The sequence below is a fragment of the Poecilia reticulata genome, chromosome 19 (genome assembly GCF_904066995.2).
Source record: "Poecilia reticulata chromosome 19, P_reticulata-male-v2, whole genome shotgun sequence".
Classification (NCBI taxonomy): domain Eukaryota; kingdom Metazoa; phylum Chordata; class Actinopteri; order Cyprinodontiformes; family Poeciliidae; genus Poecilia; species Poecilia reticulata.
The window spans coordinates 6912059-6937941 of NC_088848.1; the positions used below are offsets into that span (position 1 = coordinate 6912059).

Below are 25883 nucleotides of genomic sequence, written 5' to 3' on the forward strand. Positions count from 1 at the left end.
CGCAGAATAGGGACGTTTGTCGAGTATCAATGACGACGTTCATGTCGGATCAATGCGACATGGCTGTACAGACTCCGGTTATATTTGAAAAGATCGGATACGTAACGGATATCCTAATGGCCTGGGTCGCATTCAGAATAATAATAATAAAAAAAACCCTGATCCGAGTTGTTTAGACGGACATAATGATCAGATGTAGGTCTCATTATGGGGGAAACAAAAAGAATCAGAATTGGGTCACTTCCGACCGCAGTGTGAACGGAGCCTGTGTGTGTAGAGTTCTGGTCATGTTTGCATGCAGGCATGATATGAATTGTAGATTTGAAACTAGGAGTAAACGATAATTTGGTAAAAGCCCATCATATACTAAAAGCTGTGCCATTCATAGAGTAAATGTAATAAGAAAAAACCTTCTCCTAAATAAATATGTACAAGGCCTGTCTCGTTTCTAATTCAAACATCTTAAAAGCTACACTTGAAATATAGGAACTCTAACTTAAAATTAACTTTTCAGGATGATGTAGGAGCTCGTTCTAAGTCTATAATTCATGAATATTAATTTGAAAAAAAAAACACTAATTAGAATATATTATTTCACTTTTAATATGGTAAAAACGTTTAGTTAAAAGTGAAATTATCTTCCAGTAGAACAAGTATGATTTATCAAAATTCAAGAAATATTAACTTGAAAGAAGCTTCTACATCTTGCTGAAAAGTTACATGTTAGTTTTGTCTTATTTCAAGTGTGGTAGGATATTCGCACTTGAAACTAGACCAAACATACTTTGTGAAGTTTTGTGTTTTTTCAGTGTATTCTGATAGAAACAAACAGTAATTTCAAAAATAGTAAAACCAAATTAATGATTTTATATGTCTTTGACCAATTTAAAGTTGAGATTGATCATTTTTGTCTCTTAAATAAGGAACTCAACTCTCCAAAATCCGCTGTGTTCAATCTGGCAACCAAATGACAAATAAAACTGGGAAACATTTAAAATCCAATATTTTCAGTCAGATCTTAAGAGCACAACACTTCAAAAAACTAATATATATTTGATTTTGGATGAAAGAAAAATCCCCTAATAAAAACAGTTTCATTGAGTATGACATAAAGCAGTGGTGTCATGTTGCAGCTGCTGTCTGCTGCCTGAGCTTTGAAGAAATCAATAAGGTGGATTGAATATACACCTAACAGAAGAACAAAGATGGAGAACAAGCTGTAGGCTCACAGGCCTGTTGCTTTGTTGCCCATTTTGTTAACATCAATGTGACACTGGGACACACTGAGCAGCTAAAAAAAACGCGTTTATTTTTCCACAGGGCAGAAATAAAAACTAGACATGACGGAAACTGGACAGCCATTAGCAGCTCTGCACTATGTGCTAATGGCATGACTCACGTTAGTCCTGGGGGATGAACAGAAATTAAAGACAAGAGGAGAGGAGGAAGTGGAAGGGGGAGGAAGATGGAAAGATAATACTATGGATGGTTTGCAGTGAGCCAACATCAGAATAAAGACGTTGACCTGCAAACATAATGGGACTCTGAGAGGAGACAGGAAATGCCAGAGCACTTCGGCTCAATGCAGCATCAACTGCATCTTTACAGAATAAAGGGAGAATTATTTCCTGTTAAAAAGTGAGAATGACGAAAAAAGAGATATTTTTAATGCTAATTATGTTCTTTTCACTGAGTTAAAGTTGAGATTTTATCATCAGATTTTATCCAAGATCCAGTTGAACTTTTTATAACTGATATTACAGTATTTCTCAAATGTAAAAACGACTATATGTGTGGGAATGATTGATGGTGGGTGGTGAAACTATTAGTTCCACCTGTGATTTTTTAAAAATACATCTTTCTGGCACATTTTTTCCAAATTATGCTTACATTTTTAAAAGGGACATTTTATGTAAAATTCAGTTTTATACTTCTCTTTGAGTTTTTACTGCTTCTAAAAAACACCCAACCATAAGTTAATGTTTTGTGGTTTTGTGTTTTGTGAGCCGTTTCAAAAACCTCACATGTTGAGTCTCAATCAATGGTCTCTGCGCCGTTACTTAGCAACCCCAGCGGAGCTCCAGCATGTTTGGTCAGCTGGTTTTACCGCTGTATTTGCTGTGCAATGGCTGCTGGAAAAGACAAAATGTTTTGTTATTGACTTACCATCCAGAAACCACTTTCTGGATTCTTGATGGTTTTGAAGGAGGCTCCACTTCTGCTTTTCAAAGATGTATGGTTGTATAATTGCACACCAATTTGCAGACATTTTTACATGCCAGTGTAAATGTTGAGTTGGGGGCGTGGCCAGCAGCAGCTTATTTGGATTTAAAGTGACAAGGCACTCTAAAACACAACAGGCAGAACTGAGCAGACTGAAATCTCACTATGTAAAATGATTTTGTTTGAAAAACATGGAATATGTTTTGTAAAGCCTACAGACCTATACTAACCTGTTCAAGGAAACATAATACTGAGGTTTATAATGAACTTTTGACAGGATTTAATTTACACTTCTATGTCCAGAAACATCCCATCTTCAGAAAACGTTAAACTGTCAGAAAAGGACGTTTGTTCAGACTATTTTCTGCTGAGCATAATCATGTCACAGTGCAGTTGACCTCTGAATTTACAGAAATAAATTGTTACCACCTCATCTGAGAGACTTTTGTGTGAAAACTGTCGAAATTAGAGAATGGATTCCTTTGATTCCTCATCAGATGTCAGAACTGCTGAGACTTTTCACCTTTGACCCTCAACATGTAATCATGTCTTTGTTGAAGCCCGTGTGGACAGCGGTGCCGAACTGGAACTTCCTCAAAGCATTCCTGAAGAGTCGCTCATGGGAACGGGGACGGAGGAGAGTGGAGAACCAGACTGGAAGAGCCGCTTGACTCAGGAGGAAAAAGGAACGAATCGGCATTTTAAGGCTAAACTGCATGACATTTTTGTTGTATTAACTTCTAAATAGGCTTCAGAGACCAAACCTGATCCTGCTGGAAAATAAATCAGTTTAAATTTCTTTATTTTGAGTTAAATAAATTTAAATAGAAAAAAAATCAATGACGTGTGATTGAAGATAAATATTGATTGATGTGTATTGATTATTTTGATAACAAAATGAGACAAAATGTAAAATGTGACTGTATGATGTTTTTATGAACCTTGTTTCTGAAATGTGCTGTACAAATAAACTTGATTGATTTAGCTTGATTGAATGATTTTAAAAGATAATAATTGTACTTATGATATTAAAAAAATTAAATATTTACAAAAACACAATGGACACTTATTCTGGGAAAGGGGGCGGAGCTTAGAGTAATCAGACATAATTATTGGCTCAGATGTATATGCTGACAAACTGAAGATCAAACACAAAGACAGTTTAATTCATGGCATCAGAGAGTAACCATAGCAACACAGCAATCACACTGTAATATACTTTTAGAAAGTAATATTTATAATTACTTTAAATGTTCAACTCTTTTAAAGTGTCAATGGCGAAACTATTAAATCAAACGTAATATTCTGGTTCTTTCTAAGCAGTTTACATCTGTGGTTTGTCTTTAAATACAAGCATTTATTGGCTTCTTCAGTTGTGACTCGGTTCTTTTATTCCTTGAGCCGACACAGGAATGAATGTAATTAAATGCATCTGGACTTTTTATGAATCCTCTGAAAGCAACTGAACTGGATTTTCTGGAGGGATTATACGAATTAAAGCTGAAGTATGTAACTTTTATTTAAATATATATATGTATATTTATATATATATATATCCATCCATCCATCCATTTTCTTGCACCCTTTTTCCCTCAGTGGGGTCGGGAGGAGTGCTGGTGCCCATCTCCAGCCAACGTTTCGGGCGAGAGGCGGGGTGCACCCTGGACAGGTCGCCAGTCTGTCGCAGGGCAACACAGAGACACACAGGACACACAACCATGCACACACACACTCACACCTAGGGGCAATTTGGAGAGGCCAATTAACCTGACAGTCATGTTTTTGGACTGTGGGAGGAAACCGGAGTACCCGGAGAAAACCCACGCATACACAGGGAGAACATGCAAACTCCATGCAGAAAGACCCCAGGCCGGGAATCGAACCCAGAACCTTCTTGCTGCAAGGCAACAGCTCTACCAACTGCGCCACTGTGCAGCCCTGTAAAACTATATATATATATATATATGTTTCTTGGAGCTGACACTATGTTGTGAGACAGATGATTTGTGAAAAAAAATCAAGCTTTTCTGTTTTCTCCCAGTATTAATTAGAAACAACAGTCAGGAGGCGGGTCTTAGCGCTGTCAGTCATCCCTCCATGTGGCGCATGTGCTCTTTGCTACATTGCAGCTATAGCACTGCCATGAATGCTCAGGCTAGTTAGCGAAGCCGCTGATGACGGCAGATAAACTCTTTTTTCGGTTACAATAAGTTGTTTCTCCACCACTAGCACATTTACATGAGATTTATTGACAGCGCTAAGACCCTCCTCCTGGCTCTGATTGGTTGTTTTTGGCCAGGATGACTTGGGAGCGGTGTATTTCTTTAGCAGCAGCTGGAGGTTGGGGAGATTGACCTCTTCATACATTATCTGTTTAATGATACTGTCAAGACATGATGACAACAAATATGTAAAATATATATGTTTAAATAAAAGTTACATATTTTACATTTGTGGTGGCAGAGTAAAAAAAAGCAACAACAAAAAAAAGCAAGCCACACCTTTCAGATTTTAATAGCAATAAGAAATTTTAATATGTATATTTACCTTTTACTTCACAATTTCGCGCTGCTTTGTGTTGGACCTCTACAAAAAATAAATTCATACAAAATACAATCAGTTTTATTTTTATAGATATTATATTATGACGTAACGTCACCCTACAGATGCGTGTAGGCGACCTGGACTTTGAGTATTTGAGTATTGAGTATTAAGTTTTGCTGAGCCTTTTCATAAGGGAACTTAATGAGCTCGACATCCGCTTGTGGGCAATAAAAAAACAGAACCTTTTTACTCTGCAGCCACAAGGAGCGCAGACGGTTCGGATCATCGATCAGCCCAGCCTAGTCCTCAGAGACAGCGATGCTCCGGAGCAGACGCAGCGGTGAGCTGAGGCTCTTCTTCGCTTTCTTACGGATAAATGTCGGACTTTCCAAAGTTTCAGTGAATGATGCCGCGCTTTGTTTGCAGGGATGGAGCTTCTGCTGTGGATGATGATGATGATGGTACTGAACTTCACGGGACGCGCAGCGGCGCAGTCCAACCAGTACAGCAGAGCGGTGGTGAGTGAGCCGCTTCTCCAGCTGCTTAGTGGTGCAAAAATGTTCTCAATTGACGCAGAGAACTGCGCTTGTACTGGATTTAATGTTTGCAGCACATGTGAGGTTTTTAGAGGGAAAATTGCCTTATTTGTATGTGTCGTTATATTGCAAAACCTTTAATATTTTAATAGCACGAGGCCCCCAAAAAGCTGGAAACATGAGATGAAACGAAAGCCGAAGATATTTATTTATTTATTCATCCATTTATTTCTTAAATTATAACCCCCTTTCTGTCGTATATTGCATATAAAACATGAATTGTATAATTTTAAATGTTACAATGTCCCAGAATTTCAGATGAAAATTATTAAACGCATATAAAAACAAAAACTCATACTTTATGAAGGATTAACAAAAAATGTCTTTTTTTTTTTTTACAGTTAAAGAGTTCAATTAATATTCTGTCAAGAGTTACATGTAATTAAAAAAAACCGTCCAGATTTATTATTTATTTTTCTCCTTGAAAATAAATATTAAGAATAACATAATAATAACTGATAAGTGGAATAGTTATCGTCCTGAAAACAAAAACTTCTCTAACATTTCCTGAAATCTTACATCTCAGTAACTTATTCTTGCGCAGCTTCACTTTTCTAAGGCAGTTATGAGTCAAAACAATTTTTTTTCACTTCTGTCTTTGAAGGTAATATTTCTTTAGATTAAAAAGAAAACAAAAAACAATGTAAAATGTGTGTCAAACTCGAGGCCGGGGGGCCAAATCTGGCCCGCCATATGATTTATGATTCAGCTCTTTGAAAACTTCATCCAAAATGACACACCTGGGATAAAACATCTTAAGTTTTACAGTATAACAGAACAAAACGTTTCCTTTTAGTCAGGTATAAACCAAGGAAATCAGAACCGCCCAGAAAGAAAACCACAAAGAAACCGTTGCCAACAGCTTTTCCTCTCGGCTGCAGCATCAAACGTTTCTGTCAGGGTGGAGTCTGACACGCTTTCAAAATCACATTTCTTAATTTCCGAAGACATTTCTGTCACAACTGGGCTTTTTTAAATGTAGTTTTAAGTAAAACATTTGATCTGGTATCTACCCTGCATAACGAGGATGGAGGTTTTTCATCAATAAAGGCCGGCATGCTGCTGGTCCAGACGTCATCTGTGTGATATATCAAATGATTCAGATTTCTTTCCTGTCATTGTTGCAACAGCCAGTAATTTACTATAAGCAATGAAAACAAGGCCGGTTCCTTTTCTTGTTCTTCTTCCAGCAAATTGCTCAATTTCCTTATTTCTCTTCCTGTTTAGGACTGGCTGAGCAGATATGGCTACCTTCCTCCTCCAGATCCACGCACCAGCAAATTGCAGACCAAAGAAGGAATTGAGCAAGCAATCCGTGTCATGCAGAGATTTGGAGGGATCCAGGAAACCGGATTAATTGGTAGAACACACACACATATGCCAAAAACATATTTTGTGAATGGTGTTTTTCATGTATTGCCTTGCAAAAGTATCCATTTTTTACATTTTAAGCAGATTTTCATTTAAACCCCCTATTCCAACATGTCAACACCAAATGCTTTAGCATTCCTAAACTACTTAATATGTGTAACATACTTGCTATCATTAGCATCATTCATAATCAGTTTACGTCATAGCAGTGCTACTGTGGTTGTTGATTTTAGCTTTACAGGAGCAGCAAAGTAGAACGACAATATTTGGATTTTGAAATGCAGAGTAGTATTTAAGTGTGCCGTGTTATTTTTAACAATTTGAACGTAACAACAGCTGAAAAACACTAAATTTACAATAAACAAGTTAATAAGTTTGATATCTGTCCCCAACAGGAAAATATTAACCTATTATTTGTGCAACAGCTACAAAAACTAATATAGAAATAATTTTTCCATGTGTAGTACAGATTAGTTTATATTATTCAATGTTATTTTAAATATAAATATATATTTTATCACACTAACTTGGTGCTCTTGGGGGCCCTCTGCTGGTGTGGGGACTCTAAGCAGCTACTTATCTTGCACATACCTTAAAAGGCTGTTTGAAAAGGCCAAGACTGAACCTTTTCAACTGTTTTTACAAAAGGAAATAAAAAACTAAAACTCTACATAATCCTGAATACATCATTGCTGCCTTGTAAACACAGCGGTGGCTGCATTATGCTGTGGGAATGCATTTGTTTCAGAAGGAACAAGGAAGATGGTCAGATTTGATGAGATGATGGATGGAGCTCAATACAGAGCAAATGAATGGCTAAAGTGTTAGAATGACCTAGTCAAAGCTAGAGATGTGCCGATCAGGTTTTTTCCTGCCGATACCGATTCCGATCACCCATGAGGGCCGATCACCGATAGTTATCACCGATACCGATCACATAATTATTTATTTTTTTTAATCAAAAGCACTACCGGTTACATTATGTGGAAAAAAAGAACCATGAATTCACCTTAATTTAGACAAAAACTTGTTTATAATAACTTTCCAAGAAAAAAACAGGCATTGTGCAAATTGTACTGCTATCAGTAATACTATCTTTAACAGACTGATAACATATGAAGGCTCTGAAGAGGCTAAATAATGCAAAGAGCCAAAATAAAACCTCAACATTGCCAAAAAACTTCAAGTATAAAGCTTAACATTCAAAGGAAATACAGGATCCATTACAATAAACAATCCACAGTTACTCAATGAAACCTTCCTGATAGCATGGCGGCTAGCTGATTACTGCTAGTTCTGATTGGCTGTTTCTGACTGAGCGGAGTAATTATGCAGAACAGGGAGGAGATCGATTATTTTTTCAGAGATTATCTGTCTCATGTTAGGACAGCGAAAGTTTTAATACTTATGTAAAATGTATTTTTTTTAGGTTAGATGCTGCAGCTTCAAACAGAGGTTCGGTGTGAGAGTCACTACCAGGTGGAGCAGAAGCGGCGCTCCGTCTGTGAAATATTACTACCTGTAGCGCGTAGCAGCGGTTCAACAGCGAGAGCAGAACCAGCGTCTTACATCGCAGCTCGAAGATTTAAATAATTTTGCGGGTTATTTGTTTAGCTTTCTGACCGTCATGCTAATCCGGGTGAGTGTTTGTAGCTGTGCGCTGCTTTACCTGCTATCTGATCCTCCATATGTCTTTTTTACTGCAGTGAGCCTCAATGTAGCCAAACTCCGTCAAGTATGTCATTGTTTTTATGTCGTATTAGCTTCATCGTGTTGATGCATGTTGACGTGCTTCAATTTTCCGCCGCAACACGCAAACTTCCCCATTCACTCAGTGCGTTATAGTTCCACATCGCTTAGGATTTGTTGCTGCGCGTTTGCGCAGTGTGAAGGAAAGAGGAGACCAGCTGCACAGGCAGGCTGCGAAATGAGATGCAGGTGATCGGTTTGTGTGATTGGCAACAAGAGACCGTGATCGGCGATCACCGATCATACACTTTTTCACGAAAATGAGCCGATTATGATCGGTGGCCGATCGATCGGCACACCTCTAGTCAAAGCCCATACCTGAATATAATTGAAGATCTGTGACAACAGATGCTTTTGATAGAATCCGCCTGAACTATAAAGATGAATTTATGCAATTTTCTGCAAGTGCAAGCTACATTTTTCAGACTTTTATTTTTAAAATAAACATTTTCAATTTAAATTACACAACATAAAATCCCATTAAAACTCACTGAGGTTTGTGGCTCTTACATCATATCGAGTGGGAAGCCCAGCGTTGTCCAAGTTCTCCTTTTGTCCAGTCAGTTTTAACACATGATATCGAACTTTTGCTCCAGACAGCGAAACGCTGAAGCTCATGTCCACGCCGCGATGCTCGCTCCCAGACATCGTTGGAGGCGAGGAGATGAGGAGGAGGAGAAGGAGGAGGAAGAGATACGCTCTGTCAGGCCTGAAGTGGCACAAGACAGACCTCACATGGAGGTGAGTTTCCTGTCATGCTGGTTTTAGGTTTAACACGCAGCTGCATGAATCATGGTCATTTCTTTAACCGGAGAGTTTCACAGCTTGTCATCAGTCATATTTATAGATCTTAATATCAGGTGAACCACATATTTATTTTTAACTCTTTGATGTTTCATATCAAACTCATTTAAAAGTATTAAAAGTAAATACATTTGAAAACCCTACTCTATCTGAAAGCGTTCTTGTTAAATTATAAAGTAGTTTTGATTAATCGCAAATATTTTCCAATTTCTCCATTTTCACTAATTACTGTCTAATTTATAGAATCAAGAAACAACTTAAAACGCACTGCAAAAACAGAAAATCTTACCAAGTATTTTGGTCTAGTCTCTAGTGTAAATATCTATGTTTCATACTTGAAATGAGACTAAACTAACTTACCAGTAGCTTTTCAGCTAAGTATACAAGCTTATGTGAAGTAAACAATATTGATGAAAATGTATTGGTTCCATTAGCAGACTATTTCCTTATAAAAAGCATCTTTCAAATATTATAAAAGCAAGAAGTAGGAGTTAGTTTTAAGTCAATAAAGTACATGAAATAATCTGACAGTGAAACAATGCATGTTTCCCATATTGTAGCTTCTAATATTATGGGAATCATTATAATAAGATATTATATTGGGAAAAATGTCTTGGTTCAGATTACTTATAACTACTTCTTCTATCAATATTTATGAATTATTTCCCTAAAACAAGCTCCTATGTCTTACTGAAAAGTTACTTGAAAAATTATTTTGTTTTCAAGTGTATTAAAATATCTGCACTACTTATTAGGTCAAAAACTACTTTTTTCTGGTTTTGAAGTGTAGTTGTATATTTGTTTTAATAAACTTCTTTTTTCTTATTTGCAGCGTCCATAGTTTCCCATCAAGATTCTCCGATAGGCCTGAACAGGTGAAAACTCTCCTGGCTTTCGCCTTGAAGGCCTGGAGCGACGCCACTCCGCTGAACTTCAGACAGCTGCCGGGCGACGGCGAGGCCGGAGGGGACATCAGAGTTTCTTTTGCCTCCATGCTCCATAACGACGGGTATCCGTTCGACGGGCAGGGCGGCACCCTGGCCCACGCCTTCTTTCCTGGCGTGGACGAAGTCAGCGGCGACACACACTTTGATGACCATGAGACCTGGAGCTACGGAGGTACAAATTTACAAGAACAGCGACATGAATATGAAACAGCGCTGTAAAAACACAAAATCTTACAAAGTATTTTTGGTCTAGTTTCTACTGCAAATATCTTAGAGCAATTTAAAGAAGACAAAACTAACTTACAAGTGACTTTTCAGTAAGAGATAGGAGCTTGTTTTAAGTAAATAATTACTTAGTATTGATGAAATAGTTCTAGTTCCACTGGCGCCGTCACCTAGCAATCCCAGACAAGGTCAGTCCGTCACCTAGCAACCCCAGCCAAGGCCAGCCGTTACCTATCAACCCAGTTCTAGTTCCATTGGCAGATTATTTCACTTACAGTTTAATATGGGGAACATGTCTTATTATAAATGAAATAGTCTGCCACTTACAAAATTAATGAAACCAGTATATTTTTTAATCAATATTAAGGGATTATTTACTGGAAACATGCTCTTATATCTGAATAAAAAGTTATTTGTAAGTTAGTTTTGTCTTATATCAACCTTACTGAGACAATTGCAGAGGAAAATAGACCAGATTTTGTGTTTTTGCAGTGCACAGCAGGTTTTTGCTGATGTTCCCACTTCCACAGGTGGCGGCAGCACCACAGACCTGTTCACCGTGGCGGTTCACGAGTTTGGCCACGCTCTCGGCCTCTCTCATTCCTCCTCGGATCCGTCCATCATGAGGCCGTATTACCAGGGTCCGGTGGGAGACGTCTCCCAGTACAAGCTGGATCTGGACGACAGGCTGGCCATCCAGCAGCTGTACGGTCAGTGGCACCGGCAGGCTCTGCTCTGTAAACTACAACATTGTATTTAACTGAAAAAGATCAGCGAATATAACTCGACTCTAGTCAAAGTTTATAACCCTCAATTAAAGACCAGTGAATTTTTGGGTGTATAGTGAATTACAATGTTGACGTTAGTGAAATAAATTAAGTGGATTTATTTCTTTTTTATGTAATTATAATAAGCACTTGATTTAAATAACTTTAGGGCCTTTTCCTGTAAAAACGTTTTAAAATTGAACAAAAACACAAAATCTTACCAAGTATTTTTGCCTCGTTTCTAGTGTAAATGTCTTATTACACTTGAAATAAGACAAAACTAGTTTACAAGTAACTTTTCAGCAAGATATAGCAGCTTGTTTTAAGGAAATAATTCATGAATATTGATGAAAAAGTACCAGGACTGGCAGATTATTTCACTTATAATATGAGAAAAATCTTCAGAGACCCACATTTCCAAAGAACGTCGCTTCCTCCACCATGTTTCTCATGCTGTCATCAGCTTTCAGTTCCTATTTAAAGTCACGATTCTGTGTTTCAGGCGCGAGAGACGACACACAACCAGGTGGAGTTAATCCTGACCCACCGCTCTTTCCGACTCCTCTTCCCCCGAGATCAACAAGGCTGTGAGTTCACAGCCTTTACCACAACTTCTAATTCTGTTCTGCTTAAATACAGCCATCGTTGACGTTTCAAATGCGTAAACGGGGGATTTCATGATTCATTGGAACTGTTCTATTTCAGTGAAAATACAGACTCAGTGACAGAAACTTTCTGAGGAACCACATGTTTATGGAAACAACCAACAAGGTCCTGACATTATTCTGTTCAGATATTTGGCCACTTTTCTCTAAGAATTGGTAGAGCTGATTTAAACTGGTTGGTTTCCTGGTTCAGGACCAGTGAAGGGTATTAACTAGAGATGTACGATGGATCAGCCTGTATTATTCCTTTTTTAACATATCCGATATTAATAATTAAAAAAAAACTGTTTATTTCTGTCTTTTTACGATTTGTTTCTGAAGGCAGAATATGATGCAGTGCAGGACTGTGGGGAATTCAACTGAAGCAGAAAAACTTTTCTTAAAGATGTCAAAAGAAATGAACATGAACTTGTTTTCTTTGCATTATTTCAGGTCTGAAAGCTCTGCATCTTTTTTATTATTTTGACCGTTTCTCATTTTCTGCTGATACTGTAAATACTACATTTTTGCTTTGAATTTCAGAGACATGTTGTCAGTAGAATAAAAGAACAATGTTCATTTTACTCAAACATAAACCTATGAAGAGTAAAATCAGAGAAACTGACCATTTTGCAGTGGTCTCTTAATTTTTTCCAGAGCTGTATGTAATACATACAATATCTGTAAATATCGGTTATCAGCAAAATGGCAAAAATAATATTATCGTTATCGACCCAGATTTTCATATCGATGCATATGAAACAGTCTGATTGCTTTTCTCAAGTAAGGTAAAGGATTACAGTTGCAAGTGAGCCCAGGATTCAAACCTGCTAGCACAATGCTAATATGACTATGATTGTTAGTTTCTACAGGGTTGGTTTGTTGAAAGCATTGTGTCGATTCCTCCAAACGTTTGTCTTGTCATTGTGGCCAAACTTTGTCTTCCCTGACCTTGAACTCTCCTTCAGAAGACATGAAGTTTGTAAATTTGGGTAGATGTTGGAGGATGATTTTATTTTTTATTTGCTAGTTGATCCAGTCTGACTGTCAGGAATCAAAAGGATGAAACATTGAGAATAATCCAAACTGGTTTTGGAATACATAAAGCATCCTAGCATTGGCCTCCTTCACCTTGTCTCTATTAAACATGCACAGTGTCAGTGTTAGGAAGATTGAAGATTTAAAAAGAGCAACCAAGACAGAAATCAGAAGAGTTAGAGAGTCTCTGAGTGTTTTACTTGTCAACAAGGCAAAGTACATCAAGTATGCAAAATCTGAATGCCAGGTTTCTTCTAACAAATAGTTCAAAGCATTATTTTTATATTCATGTCTGAATCTGTGGCCATCTAGCTGCAAGTAGAAAGGAAATTAACTCATCCTGTTAGTGCTCAAGGTGTTACAATGAGCAAAGGCAATTTTCCACACAATAAAATGTCATACATGTACATGTGATTAAATTTAAATTCTTTCTTTTTCATTTTTTTTTTTTGGTAAAGCACCTCAAGATGACATTTGTTATGTATTGGCTCCATATAAGTAAATTGAACTGAATTGAAATGAATGAGAATTAATAATAGGCCTCTACTTGTTCAGATACACACACCCACACACACACACACACACACACACACACACACACACACACACACACACACACACACACACGCACGCACACGTACACACACACACACACACACACACACACACACACACACACACACACGTTTGTGTGGCTATCTTTGTGGGGACTTTCCATTGACTTCCATTCATTTCTACAGCCTAAACCTTACTGTTACCCTTTTCCTAACCCTAACCAAAACTCAATTCACACCTTAGTCCTAACTCTAACCCCTGACCCAAAAACGGGGTTTCCCCTTGTGGGGGCCAGGCTTCGACCAGGCAAGGAGCAATTGGTCCCCACAACGTAGTATGTGTCAGGAAAATCGTCCACACACGCACGCACAAACACACAAAGCTTGTTGATGGCTGCAAAATGTATTAAAACAGATTTAATCAAACATTAGTCAGGGTGTATGTATATTTTTGGCCTCCATGGAGATTATGGAAACTCAACAAAACAATGAAACTCGTCTTGCTTTTTGTTGTGATTCATAATTGAAATGTTTTAATATGTGTCCACTGAAAAAATATATTAAAATAATGATATTTATTCAGATTATTATGAGTGTCAGTAAACTGTAAGCCTCGCTGTGGTCACATTTAGTCTTGTTCTGCCCTCTGGTGGTATTTTCCTGTAACTGCATTTAAAATCTCTCCTGTTTAGCCCTGAGCCTTCATCCGATGAGCGATGCCAGGGAAGCTTTGATGCAGTAGCAAACATTAGAGGAGAGGTTTTCTTTTTTAGAGGTAAGAAGAAACACATGAGTAAAAGTTTAACAATTAAAAATAAAAATTGTTGTCATGATTTAACCCTGTTCTTTGTTAATAGGTGCACATTTCTGGAGAACTAAGCGAGACGGCTCTTTGGTGTCCTTAAGGCCGGCTGTAATCACCAACTTTTGGATTGGCCTTCCGACAGGAACAAACAAAGTCGACGCCGTTTATGAGAGAAAAAGCGACAGCAAAATCATCTTCTTCATCGGTAATACAGATTAATCAGTAGCTCTGTTTTACAGTAGAAAGTGTAATCCTGGCTAATTCATCTCACATGTTTGCTCCTTTTTAAAACAACATGCAGCAGTTTGCTCAAACTTTTATTGAGGGAGCAAAGAGAACCCAAACCAACACCGCAAAAACACAAAAACTAACAAAGTAGTTTTACTTGAATATAAATAACATTTTCTTCACTGAAAGAAAACAAAATCTTATCAAGTATTTTTGGTCTACTTTCTATTGCAAATATCTTAAAATAAGTCAAAACTACCATACAAGAGCTTGTTTTAAGTAAATGAAAAGAAACTTAATAAGGTATTTTTTCCATATTGTAAGTAAAATAATCTGCCAGTTGAATTCGTATTTTTTCGTCAATATTAAGACTTTTTTTTTTTTTACTTAAAACAAGCTCTTATGTCCCATTAAAAAGCATTAAAGTTTGAGATCATGTTAAAGAATATGTAAAAAATCAAGGGGCATGAATATTTTTTGCGAGGCATCATATCAAAGCAGATATCCACCAAATGTTTTGAACCACTTTGATGTGTTCAGGCTCGCAGTACTGGGTCTTCAGCGACACAAAGGTGATGAGCGGTTACCCTCGGCCCCTGTCCGACTGGAGAATGACGACGCCGAGCGGCGCCGCGGTGGACCGGGTGGACGCCGCCTTCGTCTGGGCCCACAACGGGAAGACGTACCTGTTCAGCGGGGGTCAGTTTTGGAGGTTTGATGAAAGCCAAAGAACAGGCAACCAGGAGCCAGACCCCGGCTACCCACGGGGCAACGACGTCTGGACGGGAATGCCATCCCACATGGATGATGTCATCACCTGGGGTGAAGGTAACAACAATCCCAGTCGAGTAACAGAAGCTCTAGGTAGACAAACCAAACTATGTGTTTTCATATGTAGAATGTAGTCAACGCTGGACAGCAGACAGCTCTAGTTCTTTATAAAAAAATAAGCCATTAACAAAAAACATTCAAAAATGGTTTAAGATATAAGATACAAGCTATGGGGGGAATCACAGTTTAAAATATGAAAATGCAGAACTACTGTAAAAGAAACTTTGGTAACACTTTATTTGACGGGGTGTGAGTAAGACTGACACGACTCTGTCATAAACATGAATCATGAATGTTTAGGATTGTTGTCATGAAGTGTCATTCTGTAAATAATCACATTTTTAATGCAAGTTGACACTTAATGGATATTTAATGCAACTTTTAATAGAACTTTGCATTAAAGGGGTCATTATTGTCAAAATATTGCAAAGTTTACACTTTTAATGGACTTTTAATGCAACGTTTAGTGCAACTTTGCATTAAAAGTGTCATTATTTACCAAATGACAACTCATGACAACAGTTGTAAACATTCATGAAGACTCCTTCATGTTCATAACAGGTGTTTTATGTTTATGATGACTTATGCACAGCCCTTCAAATAAAATGTTACCAAAACTTTTGGTAAGGTAATTTTATTTATACAGCACATTTTCAGCAACAAAGCAATTCAAAGTGCTTTACAGGAATTAGAGGAAATACAAACAAAATAACAGAAGAAAGCAACATGTATAAACTAACAGGAGTTTCCCTGGATGAACTAATGGAAATCAGTAAATGGAATCAAACTACAGAACCATTGAACTTACACAATGTCCAAACATAAAACTGTTCAAATCACCATATAAACATGGGAGTATCATATAGTATTACCAATTAGTGTTGGTGTTTTGTTATTGTTAGTTTTTTGTGTATTTAATAAAAACGATTATTCACCCTTTCAGTTAAAATTGAATTTTTGTGGAAATTCATGCAAAATCAACAAATCCTCACACTTTTCTGTGCTAATGTATAATTGTGAGTTTATTGTAGATTTTTTTGACAAAAATGGTGAAAAACATCGGGTTTAAGTGATGCTGACTTTCTTACTGTCCACGTTTTATTACTCATAGTCCATGACAGTGAGTAATAAAACTTTGCATTTACTGTTATACATATGTGCAATTATTGCAAATGCTTCTAAATTAGTTCCACAAATGTCAGATTTTTATTGCAAATAGTCACAAAACCCTGGAGGGTCTTATTGATGTATAAAAAAACAAATGTAATTTTAAGAATTTATTAATATTTAAAAAATTTGTTCCCAGGTTTTAGCATTACATTCTCAAACAACTGGCCCTTTAAGAGCCTTCATGGTCTTGATTTGGCCTAAAAATGACAGAGTTTGATGCTCCTGGTGCAGAGAATCATCACAGCTGCAGAGAAAACAGAACGGTGGAGACGGAGCAGTGAAATGCAGCTGTTCTCTGGTTGTCGTTCTTCAGGAGACGCTTACTTCTTTGAGGGCGACTTCTACTGGGTGATGAAGGACGGAGGAATAAACCAGGAGTATGTCTCTCCGAAGGCCACCGGGATGGACTGGCTGCGGTGTCCGGGTCCTCCTCCGACGGCTGCGCCGCAGAATCCTGGGAAGCCAAAGGAATGCAGCTGTGCCTTCAACAGATCGTCTCTGAGGAACGACTGTCTGCTGCTGGTTGCCGTTATGCTGATAATTAATGGGTTGATTTCTGTATATAATTAACTAATGTGGGCTGTTTTCTCTACACTGGAGCATACACGGGACTCCTTTCCACCATCATACAGTTTTCTTTCTTGAATTAAAGGGTTTACTTGCAGGATTTGGCAACCCTAAGACAGGAGCACTCTCCCATCTCGGTTGTGTTTCACATATTTGTGTTTGTAGGATAAAAATAGACAAAAATGCTTAAATATCAGCCACTTTGGTAGAGATTGGTATTCAACACCATTAGTCAGCAAATGGAGATTTTCTTTCACATTATGATATCTGATCCAGACAAACAAATTTAGAAGGTTAGAAGATTAAAACTGAGGCGCCGTCTTCTGATTTCCAAATCTAGTTCTTCTAATATATTGTAGATGTTTTAAAATGTATTCAACCAATTATGCATTAGTTTATTCTGTTTTTAAATTATTGCAATTTGAAATATGGTAGTTAGATTTTGTTCGTCTTGCACAACTTCTGATTATATTTTCTTATCTCTGTTTCTTTATTAAGGTTCGCAGCTTAATAATCGTCTGAATTTACTTGTTTTTAGGTTAATAATATTTGGATAAAGGGCTGTTATGAATGAAATCCTCTGAGATTCACACAGAGGAACTTGAAATGCTTGTTTTGATGGAGTTCTCAGTGTAAAATGAACAATCAGGCATATAATTGCAAATATTCAAAAATGTAATCAGAACCTCTCACTATCTGTCTGATTTTTTAGGGTTTTTTGGTACAATAAGAGCACAAAATGAATTTTGTGCGCATTGTTTTTGTCGGGTCTAAATCGCCCAGTCAAAGGTGATTTGACTGGGCCAAGCTGAACTCTTTCCCCAGGAACTTAATTTCCCAGAAGCTTTTATATTGCTTTGGCGTTATGAGGGCTGCTGCCGTGTTGCTGCTTTGGAAACTTAGCAATTACAGGAACCTCTGAGACACTGGATGGCCCACCGGCAACGCTGGACACTTTTTTACTTCCACAGAGTCAAAATAAAATAAACAGTGAAAGCATAAAACGTTTTTAAAGAGCAGTTATGGTTTAAGATTTAAGTAAAGTAGGCAACAGGAATGTATTTAGGCTAAATTGCACCAATTGTAACTTCCTGTTGGGGTGAAAATGAGAGTAAACCTTATTATTTCTGTCAGTGATTCTGACATATGTATGGAGAAAACCTGCAAGTTTCCTAAAGAGGAAGGCGAGCTTCCTATTTAGCAACATGAATTGAATAAATTATCACAGCAATAAAAAAAATCTGTGTATGCTTAAAGCAACATGCAGTGTTTGTGAACACACACATTGTAACAGGTGGTATCAAAATTCACAGGTATTTTGGATTAATTAACTCGTGCAAAAGATTTTTTCAGATTTTTTTTTGTCAATGTTAAAGTTTTGTATTTTTCTTTTATTGTTTTTTATTTTTTCTGTCTGAAATGAAGCAGATCTAAAGTGCTACAAACATTGCACTCCAGTGTGTTTCCTTCCTGTACTCTAACTGGGTCTGTGCTCGCTGCTGCGTTTGAATGTTGTATTTGCAAACAATAAGACAAATCACTTCTGTGTTTAACTTTAAATTACTGCTGTGGAAAAGTTGAAAGTGGTTCCCTATCAGGGTCTATTTGTGTAGTAAATTTCCATCCATTCAACCAACATCTGCTTACAGATATGGGTTACACCCCGGAGAGGTTAGCAAACACAACACACACTCTCTTAAAGCGTGTGAAAACTGCTGACACCTGCCCCACCGTTGCATCGCCACAATAAATTTCCAACCTGTTCGATTTTTGCCATGCGGTGCTGTTGATGGGGGTGAAAGAGAACTTCCCTGATTCATGGAAAAGGTTCCTGCTTTGAAAACAAACTCACACTGTCAATGTACTACTGCAAGTTTATCTTTCACAAACGCACACACTTTGGTTCAAAATCTAAAACTCGCTAAATTTATTTGACTTGAAGAGTGGAAGACAGTAGGCACAACTAAATGCGGCTCAAATGTTTTACAGTGTAACTCAGGTTATTAAATACAGCAATATAAATTTCCTTATTTAAGCAGATGATGCACAGTTATGCATTACAATGTCACTATGTGACTATGAACCAATCAAAACATTGAAAAGACCCTGAGAACAAATTGATGCATGGATGCAGCATCAATTTAACCAAAGGAGGAGCGAACACGACTGTAGAGCTTCAGGTGTGACAGCTACAAACTTCTGACCAGCCCTCAAACCTGACAAACTCAGACTTGAACCTTCAGAGGCACATAAAGATGGTTAGAAAAGTTGGTCTTTTATCACCTGAAGAACATTTCCAGGATTAAAGGACTAATGTCTCAGCAAGATCTTTAGAAATTCAAACATAATATTTATTCACATTGATTACTGTAACACACAGGTCTAACTAACGAATCCTCCAGCAGCAGCTGATCCACTGCGCTGCTGCTGGCTTTCTGACTAAAGCCAAGAAGTTAGAGAACATCACACCAGTTTTAGTGTCGTTACACCGGCTCCCCGTAGCTCAGAGAAAAGACTTTAAAATACTTTTATTAGTTCATAAATCACTGAATGTTTTACCACCAAAATACATTAAAATCCCTGAATCAACCTTCCAGACCCTTCAGGTCTTCTAGCTCTAGTCTCTGCAACCCCAGAACCAAACAATTTGCCTTTGATTGTTGCTGAAAAGTGCTTTTCAAACAAACCTGCCTTGCCTAACAGAGAAATCTAAATGAGAAACTTGACGCCATGAAAGAAATTCGAAAGCATTTGCTGATGAACAAGAGCTGCAACTTTCTTTCATCTGTTAAATAAACACAAATACAGGCGGAATGCACCTCAATTACACGTACTACACTTTTACACATTAGTACTTCATAAATATCATGCTAGGTTGAACTAGAACCTCGTCTAATCGCCCTGAAGCAAATGTCTTAGTGAATTTGTGATGTGCACCAGCACCAGGTTGGAGAGGTGAAGGTTGTTGTGTTTGTCACGCCTGTCGCTGCACACAGGTAAATTCTGATCATTCCTCAGTGACACAACAGATCATGTCAAAGATCATCAACAGATAGTTCTAAGGAAACACCTGTACCACACAGCGTGACCTACGTATCTGAAAGACACTCGATGCTCAGCTGTTGTTAACCTTCACACAGAATATATATATATATATATATATATATATATATATATATATATATATATATATATATATATATATATATATATATATATATATATATATATATATATATATATATATATATAAATAAATAAAACAAATTCCCTTCTCACCCTCCGCGGGTGGTCTGTTTCATCCTCTGAGCTCGGGTCCTCTACCAGAGGCCTGGGAGCTTGAGGGTTCTGCGCAGTATCTTGATTGGTTTGTATTTTAGGAAAATTTTAGGAAAATTTTTCCATTCAGACGTTTGATCCACGTTTACTTAATGAATCAATTCAAACATTGTTTAGCTGCGACTCAGACCAGGTGTTCAAAGTCTCTGTAATGTTATTTGTTCCATTCCTGAAGTGAGGTTGAAATCTGGCTGCTAGGATCACACAGGTGTTATCTACACAAGACTCAGGTGTGCCACAGTATTTTTAAAGGGACAGATACACTTTTTATGTGAATTACTGAGAAGGAATTAGTAATAGCCATCCCACCCATTCATGCTTCATACATGCAATAAGAAAATCTTCTTGAAGAAAATGCATTTCTATATTATTTCTACAGAGATGCATAGTTTGTCCAAGAGACAGAAAACTTTATAAATTAATTTAAATACTAAGCTGAGCTTAATGCACTGTTTGATCATTTGGATTAGTTTCTATTTATATTCAATTGAATTTATGTATTTGGGGACAGAAATTTCACAATTCAGTTCAAGTAAAAGTCACACAACTACAACATGTTTTTACTCAGGTAAAAGCAAAAAAAGAAGTTACTCAAGTAAGAGTAAAAACGCCTTTAGTAAAAAGAAAAGAGTACTCAAGTACCAAATAACTGATCAAAACACCAATCATTTAATATTTAAACCAAAATATGAAGTTATGAGAAAAAGTTTGACCTGTAATTGTAAACAAAGACTTTTATACCAAATATGTTTAGTTTTATACAAGCAGGAAACCATCACAGACAGAATCTCCTGTAAAAAAAAACTAACTCAAAGCTATATTAAAAATTAAAACCCAAACACTCAGAAGTCATTGATAAATATTTTATTGAAAAGGTTTTTATCTTCACTACAATGTGCGGATCATGCCAGAGAACAAACAACTTCTTCCTAAATCGGAGTTACACCTTAAACCTTCATCACAAACTTAAAACTGCTTCAGGTTCCATTTTAGTGCAATTTAAACACGCAGACGTTTCTGCAAAGTGCAACAAGAACCACAACAAGAATAAACAAGTAAAAAAAACAACTGGTGCATTTGTGTCGCATGGTTAGTTCAAGACAGGCAAGTCTTTTCACTCTACACACATACAAAAACGGCAACATGAGGTTTGGCACTTTATGCATGTTTTATCCAAAAGTTGACCTTCCACCTCAGCTTTTGTTTTAATATCTTGCCATTATGAGGGCAAAGGTCATCAGAGCCAGAGAGTAGCCAGATTTGGTGGAGGAGCTTGCCTTGGGCTGCGTTGAGACCGGCTGAGACGGCTGGGTGCTTCGATACACATGAACCATCAGAGAAGTGGAGTTTTTGATGTACACGCTGGAGCTGAAGAGGTCGATCTGAAGGGAGGATCGACAACGCTTAGCCTCATGGGAAGAAACCACTCTGTAAGATCCAAATCAGAACCTCCCTTACGGAGACACTCACCAGGTTTTTGCTGACTTTAATCGGTTCCTTGAACACGGTCCAAACTACGGCCTCGTTACAGACCGGAGTGGTCAGGGAGCCGAGGTAGCGGTAGTAATTGGATCGGTTCACGCCAGAGAGGAGATCGTCTAGAGAAAGATCACCTTGGATTGTGATCTTCTCGCCTGAGGAGAGAAAGGAGCATCAAAGTGAGGAGATTCAACTCAAAAACAAATACACTTTACCACACGATCCCCTAGTGGTCCTGTGAGGTACTGCACGTAAACGACCGTTAAATGTCAAAGTGCGACGCCTGCACTTCGCTTATCAAAAGATTATGTTTAAAAATAATAATGATAGATAAGTGGCTTAAAACTCAAAAGAAAAACTGAAGATACCAGCAAGTCACACCTGCTGAGATCATTGTGTTGTTCTGGAGCGACTCGGTTCTTTTGAACGGCTCTATGCCGTGAACGAGTCTCACTTGCAGAGAACTGTTACAACTTTGCTTGCTAATGCTCTTCTCACATGTCAACAGCTGTTGTCATTTTCCTTTAACACAACTGATGGAAGTAGGTGGTTAATTTTTTTATTTAATGGTGCAGAAGAAGATTTTTGTTTCTGCCAAAGCAACTCGATTCTATTTTTCTTTTATTGTGCGTCTAAATTACAAATAGGCCTAAAATGTTATAAATGGACACAAGACTTCTTTTTTAATTTCCATGTAGAAAATTTATAATTACTGCTTTCAGAATATGCAAATAACTCTAAACGCCATGAGTATACCTCTGTGGGGCCAGTCACATGTACAAAACAGCCTCACCCTTCTTATTAATAAACAAAGAAAACAACATAGACTAATATTTTCATTTCGGCTTGTATATATTGAGATGTGTTATTGTGTAATTTCAAGTTAGGTGGTTTGTTAACTAGGTTAAGTCTCAGCCTGAAGAAGTTTCAGAAACACGGCCACGGCTTACCAGTATTTGAGATACTTGTCAAGTAGGAGGTCAAAGTCTTCCAGCTCGCTGGCTGATCATCTACACCTGTCAGCTCCTTTAAAAGTGAGGAGAAACGCTGATAACGCAGCTGCAGAAAATGAAAAAAGCTCTCAAACGTGACGTCATGTCTGCTCACCTCAATCAAGAAACCGAGAGCAGCGAGTCCTTCAGAATCCTTCACAGCGAGGGTGGTGTTCCGGCTGTAAGTCGACTTGCTGTTTACAATGTGAAGCTGAAGGAGGAATGAAAACAAAATATGTTTTTAAAGAAAGTTAACATACACCAGGCTAAAAGGTTTGCATGAAGATTAGAAATACCTCCATGGGGAAGCGCTTGCCGTCCACAGTATGCTCCGATCCGGGCTCGGCCGTCCCGTTTCCCCAGTGAAGGTGGAACTGCAGGCTGTCGTAGCTCTCAGACAGGCCTCCTCCTGAGATCTTGACTCCAGTAGTGAAGGTCACTTTGACTGGAAGAAACGAAGATAAACTGAAGCTCTAGGTGACTACAAATTTCCTCTAACACCACAAACCAAATTTCCGACAAACCACAGCACACCAGATTTATCACTGTTTGGACTCAAGTGGATCAACATTTAAACTCTCTACATCAGGGATATCAAACTCATTTTCCATTTGGGCTAAAGCAAGATCATGAATGCTCTTAAAGGGCCGGATGTGCCAGAATGTATTGATAAAAAGTACAATATCATTGAATTCTTGAAGTTAAATAATATTATTGAACATCTTTTTCAAAACAGAATCGCAAAAAGTGCATTTTGCATCCCACATCGGATTCTGCTCCAGATGTATTTTCTTCTGGTTCTGACATGGCCGCCATCTTTAATCTGGTCTCAACGGCTGGATGACCAGCGGCGCCCTCTGCTGGATGGCGGCCAAACTGCAACTGTAAATTAAGGTCTAAGCGGCATTTATTTGATTGGGATTCATTTTAATTTTAATAAAGGACTAATTATCCCAAAAACTAAATGTTTCTATTAAAGTCAAAGGTGACATATGAACTGGTATGAGTTTTATATCTGCTATCTGACTCACCAGTCAGAAACCTCACCACTTCACTGGTTATAATGCCAAACAAATTAATTTATGCAGCATTGACTTCAATTCTAAATTAAGTTGACATAGCCTCAAAGTTGAAGTCAGGTTAATTGAAACAAGTTAAACTAACTGTATCAAACTAAATTTATTTGCATTGGTTTAAATTGACAACTTAATAAATTTGATGAATTAACTTGGATACTTAATTCAGTTACTTATTTGTGACTAAATTAAACTACTTATTTAAGTCAGATGAAAGAAAAAGTCAGGCCCGAAAAATTCAGTTTTTGTTTTTCTTCAATTAAAAATATGGATTATTCACAATTTATCATAGAGAAAATTGTAAATAACTTCCACACACTGAAACCTCCATGTCTTCAGGAAAAAAAGAGTTAAATCATTCCCAACTAGAACATTTTCTGCCCTTTTTAGATAACATAAACCAAACCCAGATGTTGAGGCTATATGTGTAAAATGGTTAGAGAACTAGACTCTGCAACTTTTGAGTTGATGTTTATGCACATCTGAGCATAAGTACTCAGCATTTTCAACATATCACAGTAAGCAAAATTTGGTGTTTCATTTGAAAGCTATATGTTTGTTTACTAAATGCCCGTTTACCGCGTCTGGAAAAAGTAATTAAAGATCTCAAGAAGGTTCTTTATCTGGTTAAATAAATGTTAATATTATTTTTTTTCCCATGACGTCTCTCAGTTTAGAGCTAATGTTTGTGATCCAGCGTTTGATTCATGCAATTTATCTGGCCGCGAAGAGATGCTGCGCCCTTGCAGTCTCACCACATACCAGTATCCCCGGTATTCTCAATTCTCTCCAAGGCGGATTTGCTGTTATATCCCTCGAAGGTGAACTCCGTCAGGTTTCCGTCCTCCGTCGCGCTGCCAGACACGATGTTGATGGGCGACTGACGCGTCCCGTTGCAGTGCAGCGCAGCGAGGCTCGGCCAGGTGCTTTCACCTGCGGCAGAGAGACGGAGCTGAGCGGCTGCAGCGAAATGATGTTGGAGCGCACGGAGGAAACCGGCGGATACTTACTGCAGTCTGGGTCATGGTAGCACCACTCTGGGAGAGAATTAAACCGGTTAGTAGGTTCCGTTTAAGTATGTGCATATTATTTTATTATTGTTATTATTTTCTTTTTTTTTTCTTTTTTTTTCTTACCGACCGTGGATGAGTCACAATAAGCACTTGGTGCAAGGACGCACGCAGCAACAGCGATTATTGTCATAAAATTCATCTGAGGAAGAAAAAAGAAAACATGAAAAATACGGATAAAACTTTAAAAAAAAAAATGTTTTATTTGCATTTAATAATTAATTAAATGCAAATAAATTTAAAATTTAAAATCAAATTTGCTGATTAGAAAGGGAGGAAAAGTACAAATATTTAAAACGTCAGTCCAGCTGCCCCTACCTTTGATTACAGGTGTTTCCACGCAGGTGTCTGCTGCTCTGCCTCATCCTGACCTTTTATAGCTTTTCATTTCTGCAGGAATCCTTGGATGACGTCAATACCTGGTCGTATGACTTATAAAAGGAACAAATACACACAGACCTAAAATACTTTGCATTGGTTATGTAAGTTGAGGAAATTTAAACAATTTAAAGGGGAAACGCCTGGTTCTTGTTATAAAGGCGCTTTTTTCCCCCCAGAAATATTTATTTGGTCATTCATTTATTTTATCAACAGAATCGAAGTTTAACCTAAAGTAAAAGGAATGTAATTTATTCTAAACATTTGCTCACTGTTAATTTGATGAATAATTGCAGTAAGCACGTTAGCAGCTCCTAGTCTGTAAATAAACCAACTAATAAACATTGTTGGTTTATTGTTGGTGGGTCTGAGATGCATTGTTAAATTTTATAACTTGGTTGATTCTTTGTGCTTTTACAGGTGAATGACTGTAAGAAACATTAGCTGGAGATTTTACTTGTTTCGGATTGTTAAAATAGGAGACTA

General features: G+C 37.6%; 2 protein-coding genes across 2 annotated transcripts in view; one reads left to right on the forward strand and one right to left on the reverse strand.

Moving 5' to 3' along the window:
* The window catches only part of mmp25b (matrix metallopeptidase 25b), a 31453-nt gene extending 12945 nt beyond the window's left edge, over positions 1-18508 (forward strand). The window contains exons 8-17 of the mRNA XM_081600240.1: positions 5194-5285; positions 6591-6723; positions 9080-9224; positions 10120-10406; positions 10990-11169; positions 11729-11813; positions 14155-14237; positions 14320-14472; positions 15036-15323; positions 16810-18508. Coding sequence (XP_081456366.1) covers positions 5194-5285; positions 6591-6723; positions 9080-9224; positions 10120-10406; positions 10990-11169; positions 11729-11813; positions 14155-14237; positions 14320-14472; positions 15036-15323; positions 16810-17066 — 1703 coding nt within the window. The 3' untranslated portion in view covers positions 17067-18508. The remainder of the gene's footprint in view (positions 1-5193; positions 5286-6590; positions 6724-9079; positions 9225-10119; positions 10407-10989; positions 11170-11728; positions 11814-14154; positions 14238-14319; positions 14473-15035; positions 15324-16809) is intronic.
* Positions 18509-21251: 2743 nt separating this feature from the next.
* ca15b (carbonic anhydrase XVb) lies at positions 21252-25542 on the reverse strand. The gene is made up of 9 exons (XM_008436821.2): positions 25338-25542; positions 25086-25161; positions 24960-24986; positions 24712-24882; positions 23170-23318; positions 22989-23084; positions 22832-22907; positions 21873-22036; positions 21252-21784 (listed from the first exon to the last, which is right to left on the reverse strand). The coding sequence occupies exons 2-9, from the start codon at positions 25159-25161 to the stop codon at positions 21608-21610; spliced, it is 936 nt and encodes a 311-aa protein (XP_008435043.2). The 5' UTR covers positions 25338-25542; the 3' UTR covers positions 21252-21607.
* Between the last annotated feature and the right edge of the window lie 341 nt (positions 25543-25883).

Bases quoted from the DNA above. Each gene is read 5' to 3' on its own strand.
- ca15b (XM_008436821.2), bottom strand. From the start codon at position 25,161: ATGAATTTTATGACAATAATCGCTGTTGCTGCGTGCGTCCTTGCACCA. The intron at 24,883-24,959 runs GTAAGTATCCGC...TCTCTGCCGCAG, and splicing joins CTACCATGACCCAGACTGCA to GTGAAAGCACCTGGCCGAGC. The intron at 23,319-24,711 runs GTATGTGGTGAG...CGTTTCTTCCAG, and splicing joins TGAGAATACCGGGGATACTG to TCAAAGTGACCTTCACTACT.